Source organism: Erythrolamprus reginae, chromosome 9 (genome assembly GCF_031021105.1).
Source record: "Erythrolamprus reginae isolate rEryReg1 chromosome 9, rEryReg1.hap1, whole genome shotgun sequence".
Lineage (NCBI taxonomy): Eukaryota > Metazoa > Chordata > Lepidosauria > Squamata > Dipsadidae > Erythrolamprus > Erythrolamprus reginae.
In genome coordinates this window covers 19,624,611-19,646,332 of record NC_091958.1, presented here as the reverse complement: position 1 = coordinate 19,646,332, position 21,722 = coordinate 19,624,611, and the positions used below count along the sequence as shown (strand labels likewise).

The window sequence follows — 21,722 nt, the reverse complement described above, 5'->3', positions numbered from 1 at the left end:
TGTTCCAGGATAGTCAATAAAGTTCTTTTCTTTAGCTGGCAAGCATTATTTTGAGTATAAGCAACCAAAGATTGGAATTAATGCTGGGATTAATATGAGCTGTATTTCTGCTGGAGCTGACATAGGGCAATGCCTCACGTGCCCTCCGATATGATTCCCTGTTCTACCTGTGGCATGCGTGCATAGGTTTGCCATCACGGCTATAGGAGAAGTCCTGGCAAAACCAGGGGTGGAGTTAAAAAAGGGAGCTGCCCAGAATTCCTACATAGCCACAAGCAAACTAAATCCAATCTCTATTGAATTCCATTGACCTTTATTTAACTCCTAACAGGTTAATTGATAATTGTGCTCCTTTTTTTAGCAATAAATCAGTTTAATTGTACTTTCAGGTGTGGACCTGGTCTTTTGTATGTACAGCTTTAACATTTTACTTGCACACCACCTACAGGGAGAGAGGTTGTTTTTAAATTTGATATATAAAAAATATACTGCTCAAAAAATAAATAAAGGGAACACTCAAATAACACATCCAAGATATGAATGAATGAAATATTTTCATTGAATACTTTGTTCTGTACAAAGTTGAATGTCCACAATAGCTTGTGAAATTGATTGTCCATCAGGGTTGCTTCCTAAGTGGACTGTTTGATTTCACAGAAGTTTGATTTACAGTGTTCCCTCAATTTTCGCGGGGGATGCGTTCCGAAACCACCCGCGAAAGTCGAATTTCCACAAAGTAGAGATGCGGAAGTAAATACACAATTTTTGGCTGTGGAAAGTATCACAAGCCTTCCCTTAACACTGTAAACCCCTAAATTACCATTTCCCATTCCCTTAACAACCATTTACTCACCATTATTACTGGTACTCACCATTGAATATGACACTTAGTGATTCTGATATTTATAAACATAATTATTTATTAACAATATTTTTTTTGTTATTTATTTGCAAAAATTATTAGTTTGGTGATGACATATGACGTCATTGGGCAGGAAAAACCATGGTATAGAAAAAACCTCACAAAGTATTTTTTAATTAATTTTTTTGAAAAACCGTGGTATAGGCTATTCGCGAAGTTCGAACCCGCGAAAATGGAGGGAACACTGTACTTGGAGTTATATTGTGTTGTTTAAGGGTTCCCTTTAATTTTTTTTTTGAGCAGTGTATACCAGTGATGGCAAAGCTATGGGACAGATGTCACAGGTGGCACGTAGAGCCATATCTGCTGGCACACAAGTTGTTGCCCAACCTCAGCTCCAATGTGCATGTATGTGCTGGCCAGCTTTTTGGCTTGCACAGAGGCTCTTGGAGGACATTTTTGGCTTCCAGAGAGCCTCCGGGGGATGGAGGAGGACATTTTTTTCCTCCCCAGGCACCAGGGAAGCCTTTGGAGCCTGAGGAGGGCGAAATACGAGCCTACTAGGGCCCACCAGAAGTTGAGAAACAGGCTGTTTTTGGCCTCCATAGGGACTGCGGAGGTTGGGGAAACTGTTTTTGCCCCCCCAGGCATTGAATTATTTATTTTATTTGTTTATTTGTTTTGTCCAATACACAATGAGGGGTTTAGTGGGTAGATAGATAGATAGATAGATAGATAGATAGAGAGAGAGAGAGAGAGAGAGAGAGAGAGAGAGAGAGAGAGAGAGAGAGAGAGAGAGAGAGATAGATAGATAGATAAGATAGTTCTGAGTTCGGGTTTTGCCCCGTGTAATATTTTGAGTGTCTATGTCTATATATACACATAGTAAAATACATTATGAAGGTTATAGAGGATATACTCATAGTAAAATATATCTAAGAAAGGATAGAAAAGAAGATATAGGAATAGAACATATCAATGAAAGAATAGAAGAGATATAGGAATAGAAGAAAGGTATAGGAGATATAGGAGAGCAATAGGACAGGGGACGGAAGGCACTCTAGTGCACTTGTACTCGCCCCTTACTGACCTCTTAGGAATCTGGATAGGTCAGCCGTAGATAATCTAAGGGTAAAGTGTTGGGGGTTTGGGGATGACACTATGGAGTCCGGTAATGAGTTCCACCCTTCAACAACTCAGTTACTGAAGTCATATTTTTTACAGTCAAGTTTGGAGCGGTTAATATTAAGTTTAAATCTGTTGTGTGCTCTTGTGTTGTTGTGGTTGAAGCTGAAGTAGTCGCCGAGAGGCAGGACATTGCAGCATATGATCTTGTGGGCAATACTTAGATCTTGTTTCAGGCGTCTTAGTTCTAAGCTTTCTAGGCCCAGGATGGGGCACTCGCACATGCACGATAGCACACACGCACACTCTTTCGGCACCCAAGGAAAAAAGTTTCGCCATCCCTGGTGTATATAAACCCTTCCGTTATGAAAGAGAAAATCTGACCTGTATCAAAATTCAGCATTCTGGCTGCTTCCCCTTCAACAGTGACCACAATATTGTCCTCCGCAAGGAAAGCAGTTGTCACCCGCCGATGAGACAGCATAATTTCAAAAAGTCGGCGACTGGACCGGATACAATGGAGCATCGGTTCCCCAATTTGTGGCTCAATGTCAATCTTATAAGCATTGAAAGACTGCTGGAAGATACTGTTCATTATCTGTTAGCAAGAGGAAACCAGGCCCAAAAGCATAAATGCCCTGACGGCAACCCAATTTTTCTGAAATTATTTCCCCCAGGTGCAGAAAAAGCAACGTATTTATGTTGGGCGTGCCCAAAGTGTTGATTAAGAAACATAGAAACATAGAAGTCTGACGGCAGAAAAAGACCTCCTGGTCCATCTAGTCTGCCCTTATACTATTTTCTGTATTTTATCTTAGGATGGATATATGTTTATCCCAGGCATGTTTAGATTCAGTTACTGTGGATTTACCAACCACGTCTGCTGGAAGTTTGTTCCAAGGATCTACTACTCTTTCAGTAAAATAATATTTTCTCATGTTGCTTTTGATCTTTCCCCCAACTAACTTCAGATTGTGTCCCCTTGTTCTTGTGTTCACTTTCCTATTAAAAACACTTTCCTCCTGGACCTTATTTAACCCTTTAATATATTTAAATGTTTCGATCATGTCCCCCCTTTTCCTTCTGTCCTCCAGACTATACAGATTGAGTTCATTAAGTCTTTCCTGATACATTTTATGCTTAAGACCTTCCACCATACTTGTAGCCCATCTTTGGACCCGTTCAATTTTGTCAATATCTTTTTGTAGGTGAGGTCTCCAGAACTGATCACAGTATTCCAAATGTGGTCTCACCAGCATACTATATAGAAGGATCATAATCTCCCTCTTCCTGCTTTTTATACCTCTAGCTATGCAGCCAAGCATCCTACTTGCTTTCTCTACCGCCTGACTGCACTGTTCACCCATTTTGAGACTGTCAGAAATCACTACCCCTAAATCCTTTTCTTTTGAAGTATTTGGCTAACACAGAACTGCCAATACAATACTCAGATTGAGGATTCCTTTTCCCCAAGTGCATTATTTTACATTTGGAAACATTAAACTGCAGTTTCCATTGCTTTGACCATTTATCTAGTAAAGCTAAATCAATTACCATATTACAGACGCCTCCAGGAATATCAACCCTATTGCACACTTTAGAGTCATCGGCAAATAGGCAAACCTTCCCTACCAAACCTTCCCCTATGTCACTCACAGTGGAGTTCTTCAAAGAAGAACGTGTTTTGCTCCCCATCATAAGACACGGTCTGAGAGTGGACAAAACACAAATTCAGCAAGCTTGCTCGACCCTGGTACATTGACTAAAACAAAATGGATTGATGCAATCCATAACCTATTTTGTGTATGTGTGTATGCCTTCAAATTTATAAAGTAACTTCCTGAATAGTTCCCTGAAGTTTTTGTTGACAAGATAAAGTTAAAACTTCTAGCTGAGGGAGAGGTTAGACTTCTCTCCCATGGGTTAGGTCTTGTCAGGTCTTGGAGGCATCTCCAGATTGCAATAGCAATAGCACTTAGACTTATATCCCGCTTCATGCTAAGCAATTTACAGAGTCAGCCTAAGACCTAAGCATAGTCATATAGCCAATAAAATCACCTGCGACAAGGTCCTTCCTGTCAACGACTACTTCAGCTTCAACTACCACAACAAAAGGGCACACAACAGATACAAACTTAAAATAAACCACTTGCAGGAAATACAACTTCATTATTATTATTATTATTATTACTACTATTATTAATAATAATAATTAATTAATTAATTAGATTTGTATGCCACCCCTCTCCGAAGACTCCGGGCAGCTCACAACAATAAAAACAGTATAAATCCAATAATTAAAACAGTTTAAAACCCCTTAATTAATTTAATTTAAAACCCCTTAAACAATCATATGTCTCATACAAACCATACATAAAACGGAAACAGCCCACAGGAATCAATTTCCCCCGGCCTGACAAGAGAGGTGGGTTTTAAGGAGTTTACGAAAGGCAAGGAGGGTGGGGGCAATCCTAATCTCCGGGGGGAGTTGATTCCAGAGGGTCAGGGCCTCCACAGAGAAGGCTCTTCCCCTGGGTCCCGCCAGACAAAATTGTTTCGTCGATAGGACCCGGAGAAGGCCAACTCTGTGGGATCTAACCAGTCGCTGGGATTCGTGCGGCAGAAGGCAGTCCCAGAGATATTCTGGTCCAATGCCATGAAGGGCTTTATAGGTCATAACCAACATTTTGAATTGTGACCGGAAACTGATCGGCAACCAATGCAAACTGCGGAGTGTTGGTACTTTAGTAACCAAATAGTTACTGCTGGAACTCACTACCTGACTCTATAGTATCATCACCTAACCCCTAAACCTTTACCCTTAGACTATCCACTGTTGACCTCTCCCGATTCCTAAGAGGTCAGTAAGGGGCATGCATAAGTGCACCAGAGTACCTTCCATCTCCTGTCCTAATGTTTCTCTCTTACTAGTATCATGTATATGGCACCGGACCATAATATCTCTGGGACCGTCCTCTGCCGCATGAATCCCAGCGACCGGGTAGGTCCCAAAGAGTTGACCTTCTCCGGGTCCCATTGACTAAACAATGTCGTCTGGCGGGACCCAGGAGAAGAGCCTTCTCTGTGGTGGCTCCGACCCTCTGGAACCAGCTCCCTCCAGAGATTAGGATTGCCCCCACCCTCCTTACCTTTTGTAAACTCCTTAAAACCCACCCCTGCCGTCAGGCATGGGGGAATTGAAACATCTCCCCCTTGCCCATGTAGTTTTGTTCTATGATGGATTGTGTGCTTGTTTTTATATATATATATATATTGGGGTTGCTTTTATGGACTTTTTAACTTAAAACTGTAATTTAGATTGCTAAATATTAGATTTGTTACTATGTACTGTTTTTGCCATTGTTGTGAGCCGCCCCGAGTCTGCGGAGAGGGACGGCATATAAATCCAATAAATCTAATCTAATCTAATCATGTATATAAACATTGTTATATCTTTGTATACTACCGATTCATACTTGTCTAAATAAATAAACAAAGAAACAAATAAAAACGGCGAAGTTGCACTAGATACTCACAGTGGAATTGAGGGTATGATGCAGGAACTTTATAATTTTGGAGTCAGAAGCAGGACAAGCCAAAGCCAAACAACGATTGCGGAGTGTGCCATAGATTTTGAGATGGAATGCAGTTTTTGGAAATTTTGTTCCTGTGGCTAATTTATCCATGCCGTAAGCAGAGAGATCAAAGTACAGATTGTGAGCACGAATCTCTGGAGTTGGCACCTGTGCTTTCAAAAAGGGAGGAGAAACAGAAGTCAAATCCATCTTGGTATATGGTGGGAGCCTTCCTGCCTTTTTGACGTTAAGACTGTCGCCCCTGGGAGCGCATTTTAGATTTTTAGAGGGCGGAGAGAGAAGCCTCTGAAGCTTGGGGAGGCTGAAAAATGCATCCAACAGGCCACTGGAACTCAGGAAATGGGCCATTTCTGGCCTTCAGAGAGCTTCTGCATGGGCAGAGGAGGCCGTTTTCGCCCTCCCCAGGTATTATGGATGTGGACACTCACACATGTGTGATAGTACGTGTGCATGTGCTTTCGGCACCCGAGGGAAAAAAGTTTTGCCATCACTGATCTTCTAAGGCAGTGTTTCCCAACCTTGGCAACTTGAAGATATTTGGACTTCAGCTCCCAGAATTCCCCAGCCAGCATTGAAGTCCAAATATCTTCAAGTTGCCAAGGTTAGGAAACACTGTTCTAAGGTACTATCTGTTGTGGTTGTCTCTGGCCCAGCTCCTGCCCCAAGGACTGTGGATGTGGGGGAGACATCCACATGCTGCAGGCCTGTTTTGCCCCTGGTGGAGTCTGCTGATGAAGGCTCTTCTGACCAAGAAGACATGAGTGACAGGGAGGAGGAGAGTGTGGCAGATAGCTCAGAAGGAGATCAATTATCTAGCTCCTCCTTGGATTCAGAACAAGAGTTAACGATACAGCCACGCATGCGATGCATAGGCAACAACAACTGAGAGATTATTATCAAAGAAAATGAGGCCACCTATGGTTGGGTGGGACTGTGGTAATTAGCGAGGCTGCTATAAATAGCAGCCTGTGGGTTTGGCCATTGTGGAGAATTATCTGATCGTTGTGTTTCGTGACTGCTTTACTGACTTTGACCTTTTGTGTGCTGATTTTCCCCCGCTTTGAAACTAAACCAGAGCAAAGTGTGTTTCACTTTGTGAAAGAAGAAGGACTGTGAATTGCCTCACAGCTGCAAGCTAAGTATCACAGAACTGATAAGGGACTTGTACAAATTACCAGTTTGTTTGGAGACGAGTGCTCTTTGCTATACCAAAAGAGGGCTTAGTTTAAGTGGATTTTTGAATTTTCAAACGTGTGTGTCTGAAATTTGTACCTGTGAATTTTTGGGAGGAGTCTACCAGAGAGCCCGACAGAGTCTACAACTCTGATTCTACTTCTAGTTTGAAGCGATTTTTAACAACCCTACAGAATCTATTAAGGACCCAAGAAGATTCCTTGTTTACGGTTACCTGTCGCTGGTCAGGTCTCTCAATGACCGCATTCGCTCCATAAGCATTGCAAGATTCCACAGCGTATTCTGCGTTGATTCCAAGGATTGCACTTGATTCGCCACAGGATCCATCAGCTAAGACAATGATCTTTGGCCAATCAGACGCTACATTCTTTTTTAAAAATTCACCTGAGAACTAAAGAGATGGAAAGGCAAAGCTTGACCCACATTTCATATATAATACAGTTTGGGAATATGGTTCTTGCCAAGCTGTGAATAGAAGCAATAAATCAACCCAATGGGGGGAGGGATCTATCTTTTCAAATCCTCTCCACCAAAAGTGAAAAAATTAAATTTCTCCAACATAGTATGGGAAAAAAATGTTATATTTCTCTCACACACTTTTCTATACAACAATTAGAGGGAAGGTTTTTTTATTACTGGTTCTGAGTGTGTGTGTGTGTATACACATACAGTTTATATAGTAGATAATGTATATTTTTGTGTATATACACATAAGGCATGTATACACAGGATTGAATAGTATATTTTGGATGTTCAGTACAGTGATCCCTCGATTTTCGCGATCTCGATCTTCGCGAAACGCTATATCGCGATTTTTCCCACCCGATGACGTCACTCTCTTCCTTCCTTTCTCATCTTTCTTTCTCTCTCTCTTTCTCTATCTTGCTTCTTCCTCTCTCACACTCTCTTCCTCCCTCTCTCATCTCTTTCTTTCCTTCTCTCTCTTTCTCTATCTCTCCCCCTCTTGCTGGCGGGTGGCGGGCGGGCGGGCGAGCGGGGGCATCAGCGAGGAGCCGGGGTTTCCCCTTTGCGTGGGCGGCAGGGAAACCCCGATCTTCGTCTGCTCGCTGCTGCTGCAGCAGCAGCGAGCAGACGAAGATCGGGGTTTCCCCGCCGCCCACGCAAAGGGGAAAGCCCGATTCGGCTCCTTGCTGCTGCCGCCGAGCAGATCAGCTGCTAGGCGGCCGCAGCAGCAGCGAGCAGACGAAGATCGGGGTTTCCCCGCCGCCCATGCAAAGGGGAAAGCCCGATTCGGCTCCTCGCTGCTGCCGCCGAGCAGATCAGCTGCTGGGCGGCCGCAGCAGCAGCGAGCAGACGAAGATTCAGGTTTCCCCGCCACCCACGCAAACTCCACCATCTGCGCATGCGCGGCCATGGAAAAAGGGCGCACATGCGCAGATGGTGCTTTTACTTCCGCAACCCTACATCGCGAAAAATCGATTATCGCGAGGGGTCTTGGAACGGAACCCTCGCGATAATCGAGGGATCACTGTAATAGTGAACATCTATGGGAATTGTATCTCTTTGAGGTGAGGAGAGGCCGGGCACCCTAACCATAACACATACGCTTGACGTGAGTGAGTGACGTCACGTTGGACACCTTTAAGCCAATCACATGACCTTTAAGCCACCCCGTCACATGATCATCAAGCCACTCCCGCCTGGTCACATGATCCTCAAGCCACACCCGCAAAATAAGCCACACTCACAGTATGGTAGTAAAAACATTGCAACATTCACTGCTTGTTCTCATGCTCAACTTTAATTATAAGCCAACAAAGCTTTCCTTAGCGTATCTGTGTGTTTTAATCTTAACCAAATGCCCTTTGTTTGGTTTCATTTATGCAGCCATTTATCTGTGTAAATATGTACAGTAATAAGCTTTGTTGGTTTATAATTAAAGTTGAGCATGAGAACCAGTAATAAAAAGACTTCCCTCTAATTTTTGTTCCATTTTATAGATTGTCTCAGTACCAGGTTATTATTACTTAATCATAAAAATCTCCCTCTACCTGTCAATTTTATGCATGGAAAAAAGAAAGCAAGTTGGATGTACTTTTGAACGATTCTGACTTAATTCATGAAAAATGGGAATAGTGGATATTATGCTTATTTTGGCTTTTGAAACTGCATGGAATTTGTTTAGGTTTGGGAAGAATAAACATAATGCGTAATTACATTAAGCATACATGTTTATTTCTGTCCTTTAAACAGGACTTTGCTTAAAGCAGAATGTAAACCATTCTAAGATACTCTGTAGTCTTTTTATACTTTTCAAAAGTATAAACTCTTCCAAACTCTTTCCCCCCAAAACAAACGAACAAGCATTTCTCCTTTGCCAAAAAGATGATTAAGGGGCGAGTACAAGTGCACTAGAGTGCCTTCCGTCCCCTGTCCTATTGCTCTCCTATATCTCCTATACCTTTCTTCTATTCCTATATCTCTTCTTCTATTCTTTCATTGATATGTTCTATTACTATATCTTCTCTTCTATTCTTTCTTAGATATATTTACTATGAGTATATCCTCTATAACCTTCATCATGTATTTTACTATGTGTATATCCACTAAAACCCTCATTGTGTATTGGACAAAACCAATCAATCAATCAATTTACGCTGAGAGGGAATAACAGTGAAACTGAGATAGCAGATCCCATTAAATATTGTGTATCTTTTTAAAGAACATTTAAAGCAGCAAGGTCGACTGATTTTGCGGGGATTAGGACATCGAGTTGAAGGAAGATGAAAGCAATGAGTTTAGAAGGGACACTGATAATTGAAAGACGTATGAGCATATTACCAGTCTGTTAAATATAAGATGAATTATGTTTAGACTCACTCTGGAAATGATTAACATGGAGAAAGAGAAAGTAGAAAGGGAAGGCAGGAGAGAAAGAGTGGAGGGAAGGAGGAAGAAAGAAGGTAGAAGGAGAAGATGGAGGGGAGTGTAAAGAAATGAGGAAAAACCTACTGGTGATATAAATAGGTGTAAAAATAGGATATTGATTCAGGATAGATTGGAAAAAATGTATAATTGTGTATGTTTTGGCATATCTTATGGTATAGGTTAACTCAGCCTTCCATCCTTCCAAGGTCAGTAAAACAAGGACCCAGATTGTTGGGGGCAATATATTACTCTCTATAAACCACTTAGAGAGGGCTGTAAAGCACTGTGAAGTGGTATATAAGTCTAAATGCTATTGATATATATATATATATATATATATATATATATATATATATATATATATATATATATTATTGGATTTATATGTTGCCCCTTTCACATCTGCATAGATGTGTACATGAAAATTGTGGAGAAAAGTTTGAAAAATAAAAAGAATTTGAAGAAAGTTAGTCAAAAGCTATGCAGTACAATACATCCCCCCACCCTTGTTTTGAGGCTCCTCAACCAACTGCATATGATACATGTCCATCTTCTTTGTGGTGTCTCCAGCCTCCTCATCACCCATTTAGTCAGTCAATGATCCCCAAGATTGACTCAACCTTCCATCCTTCCTAGGTGGGTAAAATGAAGACCTAGATTATTGGGGGCAATATATGTTGACCCATAAACCACTTAGAGAAGGCTGGAAAGCACTGTGAAGCAGTTTGTTTGTTTGTTTGTTTGTTTGTTTGTTTGTTTGTTTGGTTATTTATTTATTTATTTATTTATTTATTTATCTATCTATCTATCTATCTATCTATTTATTTATTTGATTTGATTTGATTTGATTTGATTTGATTTGATTTGTATGTATAAGTCTAAATGCTATTGCTATTGCTATTATGTGCAACCCTCAGCCCCCAAGAGCTTGTCCTCCTACGATATCTCCTAACAGCAAGATCTCTCCAATGACTGGCCATTAAACTGATCTATCTTTTTATTTATTTATTATTTATTAGTTGGAATTCTAAGCCGCCCAACTCCTAAATTTAACAAATGGGATGGACAGAGAGACCGGCCCAAATGCTCAGAGACATTTCGTTCCATCTTCACCTGGATTGCCTCCCTCTCCCGCACTCACCTTGGTGCCCAGCAAGATCCGGAGATCCAGTTTCATCCTGTGCCACTCCAGAAGGCTTAGCAGGTGCTCCTGGAAGACGCCCACTTTGGTGAAGAAATGCCCCTTGTCCCAGCAGCCTTCCAGGTGCCCGAAGTCCACCCCCAGCCCCAACAGGAACTGGACACTGTGGGGGTCAAGGGAGATCTGCCGGGTCCCGCAGAGGAGGGCAGCGTGGAGGCGCACGTCCAGCAGTGTCAGCTTCACCACCTTCCCTGAACGGACAGCAATCAGGGCAGCTGTCAATCCCACCAGGTTGGCGCCCACCACCAGCAATGAGACCTTTGCTCGGCTCCTACGCACAGTGTCCACACTCAGTTTCACCACCACAAAGAGAATTAAGGCTAGGAGGGCACTCAGCCCGACCTCCACCGACTGGCGCTCAAACTCCGAAGTCTCCAAATTGTCACCCTCCATTTCACAGCTGAGTTACAGAATTACTCCAACAGGCCAGGCTTTAACAATAACAACAACAGAGTTGGAAGGGACCTTGGAGATCTTCTAGCCCAACCACTTGCTTAGGCAGGAAGCCCTATACCACTTCAGACAGATGGTTATCCAACATCTTCTTACAAACTTCCAGTGTTGGAGCATTCGCAACTTCTGGAGGCAAGCTGTTCCACTGATCAACCGTTCTGACCATCAGGAAATTTCTCCTTAGTTCTAAGTTGTTTCTCTCCTTGTTCAGCTTCTTGTTCAACCCTCAGGTACTTTGGAGAATAGGTTGACTCCTCCTCCTTTGTGGCAACCCCTGAGATACTGGAAGACTGCTATCATATCTCCCCTGGTCCTTATTTTCATTCAACTAGCTATACCCAGTTCCTGCAACCATTCTTCATATGTTTTAGCCTGTAGTCCCCTAATAATTTTTGTTGCTCTTCTCTGCACTTTTTCTAGAGTCTCAACATCCTTTTAACGCCTGTAGAACTTACCTTCTCATTGTTTCCTTGGAGGGAGGTAAGAAAGCAAAACCCCAACTTTGTTGCTTCTTAAGGAGCCACCTACCAGTTAGATCTTCTGAAAAGGAGACCCAAAGGCACCCTATTCCTGACCTTGCTACTGAACTGGCTCATGTTCCGGGCTCACACACCTTGCAAGAAGTTGTGAGTTATTTATTTATTTGTAGGATTTGTATGCCGCCCCTCTCCGAGGACTCGTTCACCCTATCAGTTGAGTTCCCACCACACAGTAAGGGATAAAAGTAATTAAATCATCTTAAAATCAACCCAGCTGACTTGAATTGTGCCAAAGCAGCCTTCTGATCTTTAACTAACCCACTGAAGCATAATGTGCAAACACAGACCTATAGACGTAATCGGTCTGGATTAACTCATCAAGTACAATGATTCCAGTTGGTTTCACACAACATTCTAAGTTAGGTCAAAATGAGATTTGTAGCACAGGGTAAATAAAGTATGTTGTGTTACAGCCTTATCTTTGCACTTGATTAAGCCTGGACATCACCTGTTATGAATATTCTGGGTGCAATTTAGGTCCCACAGAGTTGGCCTTCTCCGGGTCCCGTCGACTAAGCAATGTCGTTTGGCGGGACCCAGGAGAAGAGCCTTCTCTGTGGCAGCCCCAGCCCTCTGGACCCAGCTCCCCTTAGATATCAGAGTTGCCCCCACCCTCCTTGCCTTTTGCAAGCTCTTTAAAACCCACCTCTGTCCTCAGGCATGGGGGAATTGAAATTTCCCTTCCCCCTAGGCTTATAGAATTTATATATGGTATGCTTGTACGTATGAGTGGTTCTTTAAATTGGGGTTTTTAAGATTATTTTTAATATTAGATTTGTTTACATTGTCTTTTTATACTGTTGTTAGCCGCCCCAAGTCTTTGGAGAGGGGCGACATACAAATCTAATAAATAAAAATAATAATAATAATAATAATAATAATAATAATAATAATAATAAAATTAATGCCAAGCCACACCAACTTATTGCTGCAGCCTGACTTTTTACCAAGATGCTAGGGCAGAATAAAGTGGAATGGAATAAAATAGAATGAGAGTGACTGGAGCTTGCTGCAAGATATCCTAAGGATATGGTTATAGTGAAGGAGCCTTAGGGAAAAAAGCAAGAGTGAAATAGAAATTGCTATTATATAATTTCAATTGATTTAGTGTGTGTGTGTGTGTATGTGTGTGTGTGTGTGTACAGAGAGAGGATTCAAAATATTTTTTTGTTTTTGTTTGATCATTTTCCTGTTTTACGGCTACTGGTTATACTGTGATTGTAAGAAACATCAAATATTTAAGATGGACAAGCATATATATCTTTTAAATAAACAAACATACAAATAAATAAACGTACAACCAATATTTAATGCTGTTAAAAATAACTTTATTAAATGTTATGAAGTTTATAGAAAACGATCTATCTGTGCTAGCAGTAAAGCATGTTGAGATGTTACATTTCAGAGGCAAGGGTTGTCCAGATCTACCATTATCCATTGATTGACAACTTAAGACGCTATTCGGTATTACAAGATTTGTTTTTTGTCCTTCTCCTACAATAATTTTAAACATTCATTTCTATAGCTGAAGATATATTTTGAACATTAGAAATCTTTCCCTGGTTCAAATATAACAAGAAGATAAAGACCTTAAACTTAGACTTTAAAAGTAAAATATTCTACAAAAGTTATATTTTATTTATTTATTTATTTATTATTTAGATTTGTATGCCGCCCCTCTCCGCAGACTCGCTAAAGGACAATGAAAGATTTCAATCTTCATTAGATCAATGGGACAGTGAGTGGATCACCACCAAAGTGTTTAACCAAGATACGAATTCATTTCCCAAGAAACAGGGTGGTCAAGATTCAGACTAAGAACCAGATTGTAAAATTTGAGCTGGCGTGGAGAAGAGAGATCAAGTAACTAGAGAAAATTAGAATGAAATCGGAAGTCAAATATAATCAGTAGTGGGTTCTAAAACCCTTTCCTACCAATTCGTGCTCACACACACTTGCAACACTTCTGCGCATGCGCAAAAGAGTCCCAGGCGGGTGGGCGGAGCCTCCCAACACCAGCGCTACCAGTTCTTAGAACTCGGCTGAATGGGGAGCAACCAATGTAATGTAATGAGAAGACCATTATCTGAAAGCAGAATGTATCCCATTGGTTTCACTAGACAAAGCTGAAGTATCTCACTAACTAGACAAGTGATCGTAGGAGCAAGTCTGCTACAATTCAAGGTCCATCAAATCCAGGTTCAAGTGGCAGGCTAATCTCAGGAAAAAATCCAGAAACCGCAACTCAACTGCCTATTTGTGATCATTTCATTTGGTTCCCCTCCAACTAGTGGCTTGAATGAGCAGGTAAGAACCTTCGCTCCCAGAATTACAATACAGTGTTCCCTCGATTTTCATGGGGGATGCGTTCCGAGACTGTCCGCGAAAGTCGAATTTCCGCAAAGTAGAGATGCGGAAGTAAATACACTATTTTTGGCTATGAACAGTATCATAAACCTTCCCTTAACACTTTAAACCCCTAAAGTGCAATTTCCCATTCCCTTAGCAACCATTTAGATCATTACTCACCATGTTTATTTATTAAAGTTTATTTTAAAAAATATTTATTAAAGTCGGATGAAAGTTTGGCAATGACATATGACGTCATCGGGCTGGAAAACCCGTGGTATAGGGAAAAAAGCCGCAAAGTATTTTTTAATTAATATTTTTGAAAAACCATGGTATAGACTTTTCGCGAAGTTCGAACCCGCGAAAATCGAGGGAACACTGTAGATATTTTTTCCTGGCAAGTCTCGCAAGCTGTCGTTCCAGCACCTCTTCCAACAACCATGGCTGGGAAGAGGTCTAAGGGATCAGGAATTCGCAAACGTAACGTTTGGCAGTACGGCAAACCTCATCCGCCCATTTTCCTTGACCTGACTGAGAAAACAAGACGCAGTTCTCACGCTTCCCCCCGTTGGGTTGCGAATGGTCCCAGTTGAAGTAATTCAAGACCATCCCGTTGACGTCCACAAATTTGCCTTCGTTTACCATGTCAGTGACACCAACCCAAAAGTCCGCCACCCCTGGCAAGCTCTTCTTGCTGTACTCTCTCAGGGCTGTGGTTTCATCTCCATCTCTGGGAATAGCGAGGGTCCCACCTTTGGCGATGCAGTCTTCGTTGGCTTGGTGGAAATGTTTTGCATCTTCAGAGACCAGGTAGCATTTCTTGTGGATCTTTGTTCCACGGAGGCAGACTGTGAATGGAATGAAAAACACACAAGGAATAGAGGGAGCCCTCAATTTATAACCAAGATTGGTTCCCAAACTTCCATTGCTTAAACCAAGTGATGATTAAATGAGTCATGTGCAATTTTATGAACATTTGGCCTTTTTTGTGTGTGGAGGGGGAATAAATGTATTTTTTCTTAGGATGGATATATGCTTATCCCAGGCATGTTTAAATTCAGTTATTGTGGATTTACCAACCATGTCTGCTGGAAGTTTGTTCCAAGCATCTACTTTCGGTAAAATAATATTTTCTCACGTTGCTTCTGATCTTTCCCCCAGCTAACCTCAGATTGTGCCCCCTTGTTCTTGTGTTTACTTTCCTATTAAAAACACTTCCCTCCTGAACTTTATTTAACCGTTTAACATATTTAAATCTTTCAGTCATGTCCCCCCTTTCCCTTCTGTCCTCCAGACTATATACATCAATGTTCTTTCTTCTTTAACCCATTGTCAATTTTAAAAATATTCATTTTAGCCCTTCCAAATTGCCTTCCTTTTTGCTTCATCAAACATCTTGGGTTAAAATTGTATAATTAAAAAAAAATGTTTTCCATTATCCCAACTATACTTTTTACACAAGTTTTATTGAAGTCATTTCTTTCCACCAAGTTAAAAACACTCGCTAGTTGCAATCTGATGTCTAATCCCTTGAACATTTTACTGCATTTTTCAGAATGTAACACACACCTTTTCACCCAGCAAAAGAGGGTGAAAATTTGAGTGCATCTTATACACTGAATGTAGCCCCACCCAGCACCCCCACCCTTTGGTCTCTGCCTGCCAGCAATTTACCTCCTTGCAACAAACAGCGCAAAGCCTGATTAACATGAGCAACTGATTATCCGCCTGATAAAAACAAATGATAAAAGCTGCAGGCAGACCCAGGTGCTAAAATGAAAGTAAAACTAAAACTGCAAGGAGGCAAACTTCTGGGAGGGAGAGGCAGAATTTCATTTTCTTGTGCTAATCAGCTGCTGAAATTGGATTCAAGGAGGTAAGTCAATAACTATAAATATCTATAGAATGATCAAATTATTACTTATTTTTTAAAGACTGCTTTATTATTGTTCTAGACAACTTAACAAAATGAAGAAGCTTTTTTTAAAAAAATGCTTGATCTGAAGAGGCCCACTGCTATTGTATCTTCGTTTAAATAGCAGAGAATAATGTATACTTCCAGAAAGCCACAACTATTTGAACAGCATCTGTACAAGTATAATCTGAAATGTAGCAGTGTCCTGTTTAATATTAAGATAAGGCAGCTGAGTTAAACCCTGACTTAATCACGTTTGGAGTAGATTTATTTAAATAATTGGGAGGGGTTAGTATGACTACATTTATTATTATTATTATTATTATTATTATTATTATTATTATTATTATTATTTATTGGATTTGTATGCCGCCCCTCTCCGCAGACTCGGGGTGGCTAACAACAGTGGTAAAACAACATGAACAATTCAATTAATAAAAACAACTAAAAAACCCTTATTATAAAAAACCAAACATACACACAAACATACCATGCATAACTTGTAGTAGCCTAGGGGGAAAGGATAACTTAACTCCCCCATGCCTGGTGACAAAGGTGGGTCTTAAGTAATTTGCGAAAGACAAGGAGGGTGGGGGCCGTTCTAATCTCTGGGGGGAGTTGGTTCCAGAGGGCCAGGGCCACCACAGAGAAGGCTCTTCCCCTGGGGCCCGCTAAATGACATTGTCTGGTCGACGGGACCCGGAGAAGGCCAACTCTGTGGGACCTTATCGGCCGCTGGGATTCATGCGGTAGAAGGCAGTTCCTGATGTATTCTGGCCCAATGCCATGTAGGGTTTTAAGAAAGCTTTCTGGCATTAATATACTGCCATAATGTACAGTTCTCCGATTCTTTGCTATTTCTATGGGTTAGACATACATGCACAGAAATACACAGCAAACAGTATATATCACCTGTGCTGCTTTCTGGTTGCTGGGAGGCAAATTGCTTTCCCCCTTGTTTTCTTCCCCCAAAACTAAGGTGCAACTTATACTCCAAAAAATACAGTAATTACTCTTCCATCACTATGATAAAAGGTGGTTAGCTCAGAATCATCATACAGAAAAGAGAAGAACCAATTAAACCATTCATGAAAAGCACTGTCTAGTCTCTCTTTTTAAAAACAACATTCAGAGATGGAGAACACATAACTCTGCATATGGACTGTTCCATTATTTTCAGGGATTTTTTCCTGATTACTTCACTAGTTACTGGCTCCATTCACAGGTGGAACTTAAGCATAGTTAAAAGGAACTCCATTCACAAGTGGAACTTATGCATAGTTAATAGCTTCATTCACAACATATTTACTTTTGAATGTCAATTTCAATTAGGATTTTTTGGCTTAGAGTACTAGGTAAACCAAAACTGTCGGGTTACTTTATGCTTCAATAATCAGTACGAACCCAGAAAAATAAATCAGTTCAATATTCACTTTAAGTGTATTACGTGAACAGAGTAATACTTATCCTCTGTTTGCCAGGATTGGAGATGGGTGAGGAAGGAATGCATGAAGGCATAAGGGTCACATTCAGATGATAGATATTTCCCCCGTTTATCTCATCTTTTTCCCCCTGCAAGCCAGTAAGCATATTTCCAAGCTGCTATGGCCTAGAGGTGGAGCTCTTGCCTCACAATCAGAAGTTCGATCCTAGGTAGAGGCAGATGTAGGATCTCCTGCTTGGGCAGGGGGTTGGACTAGATGACCTGCAAGATCCTTTCCTTCCTTCCTTCCTTCCTTCCTTCCTTCCTTCCTTCCTTCCTTCCTTCCTTCCTTCCTTCCTTACTTACTTACTTACTTACTTACTTATATATTTACTTACTTACTCACTCACTCACTCGTTTGTTTGTTTGTCTTCTGTGCCATACTTCTCAACCAACTCAGGGCGGTGTACAATATAATAAATGCAATATAATACAGTGTTAGAAATCTAATTTTAAAAATATTATAAAGCTAAAAAACTCCTAAAACTCCCTTCCAACTCTGTTAAACTGTTAATAAAGTCCTGGCTATATGTTGCTTTTTAAAAAGAGTGCGGATAGACATTCGGGGCCCAGAGACATTCTTAAGAAGTTAAATATGATACTGGAGGTATCAGAGGTTGTTTTGGTCACCAAAGGTGGATGTTTTGGAGCAGATGGGCATTGACACCAATTTCTGTCTGCCAAGCATACACTTAGTCTCAATCATTCCACCTTCTATAAATCTTTTTTTTTTTTAAAATATTCTGTAAATCTACAGAGCCACGTTATTCCTCTTTATTAGAAGATTTGGTCTTGAAGGCAGTATAGAAGGGGTGGAGGAAATGAAAGCAACTTATTTGTACTTTTTGTGTTATTTGTACTATTTCAACTTGGAGAAAACAGCCCCTTCTGGTAAACCTCACTGACTTCACAGTATGCCACAAAAGAACAGAAGTGTCCACATTGACATCAGAGTGGGCAGAACTAGGAGGAAATAGAAGCCTCCTTAGCTGTTCATGGAAGGCAAGATCGGTATTGATTTAGTCTTGCAATTTGCCAAAGTAAAGTCAATTCAGTGCTTAGCAAATAAGTTCCAGACCAGGGATTCTTCAAGTGTATTTTAAATCACCTTTCAGAAAGAAGCCCACTGAATGAATAGTTTTTAGTGCAACGGGAAATGAAATCATATTTTCATGACTTCTCGTGGTGGGACTGGAACAATCTGGAACTGAACACACTCAAAGCCGTGGAAATGGTGGTAGAGTTTAGGAGAAACCCTCCCATCCTACCACCTCTTACAAAGCTAGACAACACAGTATCAACAGCAGAGACCTTCAAATTTCTAGGTCCTATCATATCTCAAGACCTAAAATGGTCACCTAACATCAAAAACATCATTTTAAAAAAATCAAAACAAAGACTGTTCTTTCTGTGCCAAATCAGGAAAGTCAAACTGTCCAGGGAGCTGCTGATGCAGTTCTACAGAGGAATCATTGAGTCTGTCATCTGCACCTCCATAACTGTCTGGTTTGGTTCTGCAACCCAACAAAACCGACACAGACTTCAGAGGAGAATCAGAACTGCAGAAAGAACAATGGCTGCCAACCTGCCTTCCACTGAGGACCTGTATACTGCACCAGTCAAAAAGAGAGCTGTGAAAATATTTACTGACCCCTCACATCCTGGACATCAATTGTTTCAACTCCTACCCTCAAAACGATGCTACAGAGCACTGCACACCAAGACAACTAGACACAAGAACAGGGGTTTTTTTCGAATGCCATTACTCTGCTAAACAAATAATTCTCTCTCACCACTGTCAAACTATTCACTAAGGCTGCATTACTATTACTATTAGTCTTCTCATCATTCCCATCACCCATCTCCTCCCACTTATGACGGTATGACTGTAACTTGTTGCTTGTATCCTTACAATTTATATTAATATTGATTGTTTCCTGATTGCTTATTAGACTCCTATGACAATCATTAAGTGTTGTACCTTATGATTCTTGACAAATGTATCTTTTCTTTTATGCACACTGAGAGCATACGCACTAAAGACAAATTTCTTGTGTGTCCAATCACACTGGGCAAATAAAGAATTATATTCTATTCTATTCTATTCTACTGGTAGCTAAGCTCAAGTAGCAATTGAAAAATAGAACATGGAGAAGGAGGCTTCGAGCAGCCTTTTCTGGAAGTAAAAGAAAATCACGCCAAAACTTACCTGTTTGTAAGGCTTGCATTTCTTTCAGCGCATTTACCTCTTTCCAAAGCTTCTCAATTTGACTCTTAAGGTCACCATCTTTGCCTTAAATAGGTAGAAATAAACAGATTGGTACATTTATTAAGACTTTAACAATATTTATTTATATTGTTTGAATATTATTTTTTGGTGGGTGCACATATTATTTTTGGGTGGGTGCACATATGATTATACTTTTGATATTCTTCATTATATAGGATTGGCAAACATAGCAATATAATCCCTAAAACGTTATTTAAAGTTGCAGACCGATGCTGCATGGTCTTAAATAGCTTTTTAGAATCAGACCATTGTACAATAATAGAATTACAACTCTATAGATAATTATCTAATACAAACATTATTCAAGTGGGTTTTTGTATGGGTGTATTGAATAAGTGTGTGTTTTTGTATGGGTGTACAGTATTGAATAAGTGTGTGTTTGTGTATACAAGATAGATAGATAGAGAGATAGAGAGATAGAGAGATAGAGAGATAGAGAGATAGATGATAGACAGTGAGAGATAGAGAGACAGAGAGAGAGACAGATATATATAGTAACACTTATTTATTTATTTATTTATTTATTTATTATTTAGATTTGTATGCCGCCACTCTCTGCAGACTCGGGGCGGCTCACAACAAAGTGAAAACAATTTACAACAAATCTAAATTACTATTTAAAAATATTTTAAAAACCCCATTTTCTAAACACACATACATACAAACAAACATACCATTCATAAATTGTATATGCCCGGGGGAGATGTCTCAGTTCCCCATGCCTGACGACAAAGGTGGGTCTTAAGTAGCTTACGAAAGGCAAGGAGGGTAGGGGCAGTTCTAATCTCCGGGGGGAGTTGGTTCCAGAGGGTCGGGGCTGCCACAGAGAAGGCTCTTCCCCTGGGGCCCGCCAACCGACATTGTTTGGTTGACGGGACCCGGAGAAGGCCCACTCTGTGGGACCTAATCGGTTGCTGGGATTCGTGCGGCAGCAGGCGGTCTCGGAGATATTCTGGTCCAGTGCCATGAAGGGCTTTAAATGACTATCGCACTTAAAAAAAACCTACTGCACTTTGTACAAATGAGTCCATAGTTTCTTCTATTTATTTGTACAATATCTTCATCTGTAGGCCATCCACTTACAGGAAGAAAGCATTATCAGGTATTCAACTCATTGAATAAATGAGACATATATTTATCTTTTCAAAGAGGCAATATCAGCCTTTTATCTATATAGTGGTGAGACGCAGAAAATCCATTTACATTGTCTAGTTCCCAAATTCTCCCTTGTCCCAGGTGTGTAATTCCCAAAACAATATAATCCTCTGACATTTTCACCTTTTTGGCTCCATCACTTACCTTTTACTTTTCGCTTGGCATGTTTATTCGTCTTGAAGGAGGAAGCTTGGCAAGTCACTAGATCCAGCAAAACGATGCCCATGAAAAGGAAAATCAGACACTCTCCAGGCTTCATGTCTCTTCAGACGGTGAGCAGGAACAGCCAGGTAGCAATTGGGAGAGTTCACATCCCAGTAGAACTGCTACCTTTATTTTTTTTTAAAACGCAGTGAGGAATTGGCTCTGCTTCTTGTTTACGAAATGAATGAAATGTCTCATTGGGCTTCCACATGAAATGCCCTGTTGTTCTTAGAATAACGAATACCTCCCTTCTGACTCCCATTTCCCGTCAGGTCTGGACATTCGGTGCATGAGTGTTGTTAACCCAAGGTAACTCGCAGCTTTGGAAGAAATGAGTACAGTGGTACCTCTACCTAAGACAGCCTCTACTTACAAACTTTTCTAGGGTGTTCAAGATTTTTTTGGCTCTTCTCAAGAACCATTTTCCACTTACAAACCCGAGCCTCTGAAACTGTAACCAGAAAAGG

General features: G+C 40.7%; 1 protein-coding gene across 1 annotated transcript; it reads right to left on the bottom strand.

Moving 5' to 3' along the window:
• Positions 1–13,206: 13,206 nt before the first annotated feature.
• CLEC3A (C-type lectin domain family 3 member A) lies at positions 13,207–21,316 on the bottom strand. Its single transcript, XM_070761676.1, has 3 exons — positions 21,196–21,316; positions 19,816–19,899; positions 13,207–15,056 (listed from the first exon to the last, which is right to left on the bottom strand). The coding sequence occupies exons 1-3, from the start codon at positions 21,308–21,310 to the stop codon at positions 14,665–14,667; spliced, it is 591 nt and encodes a 196-aa protein (XP_070617777.1). The 5' UTR covers positions 21,311–21,316; the 3' UTR covers positions 13,207–14,664.
• Positions 21,317–21,722: the final 406 nt, after the last annotated feature.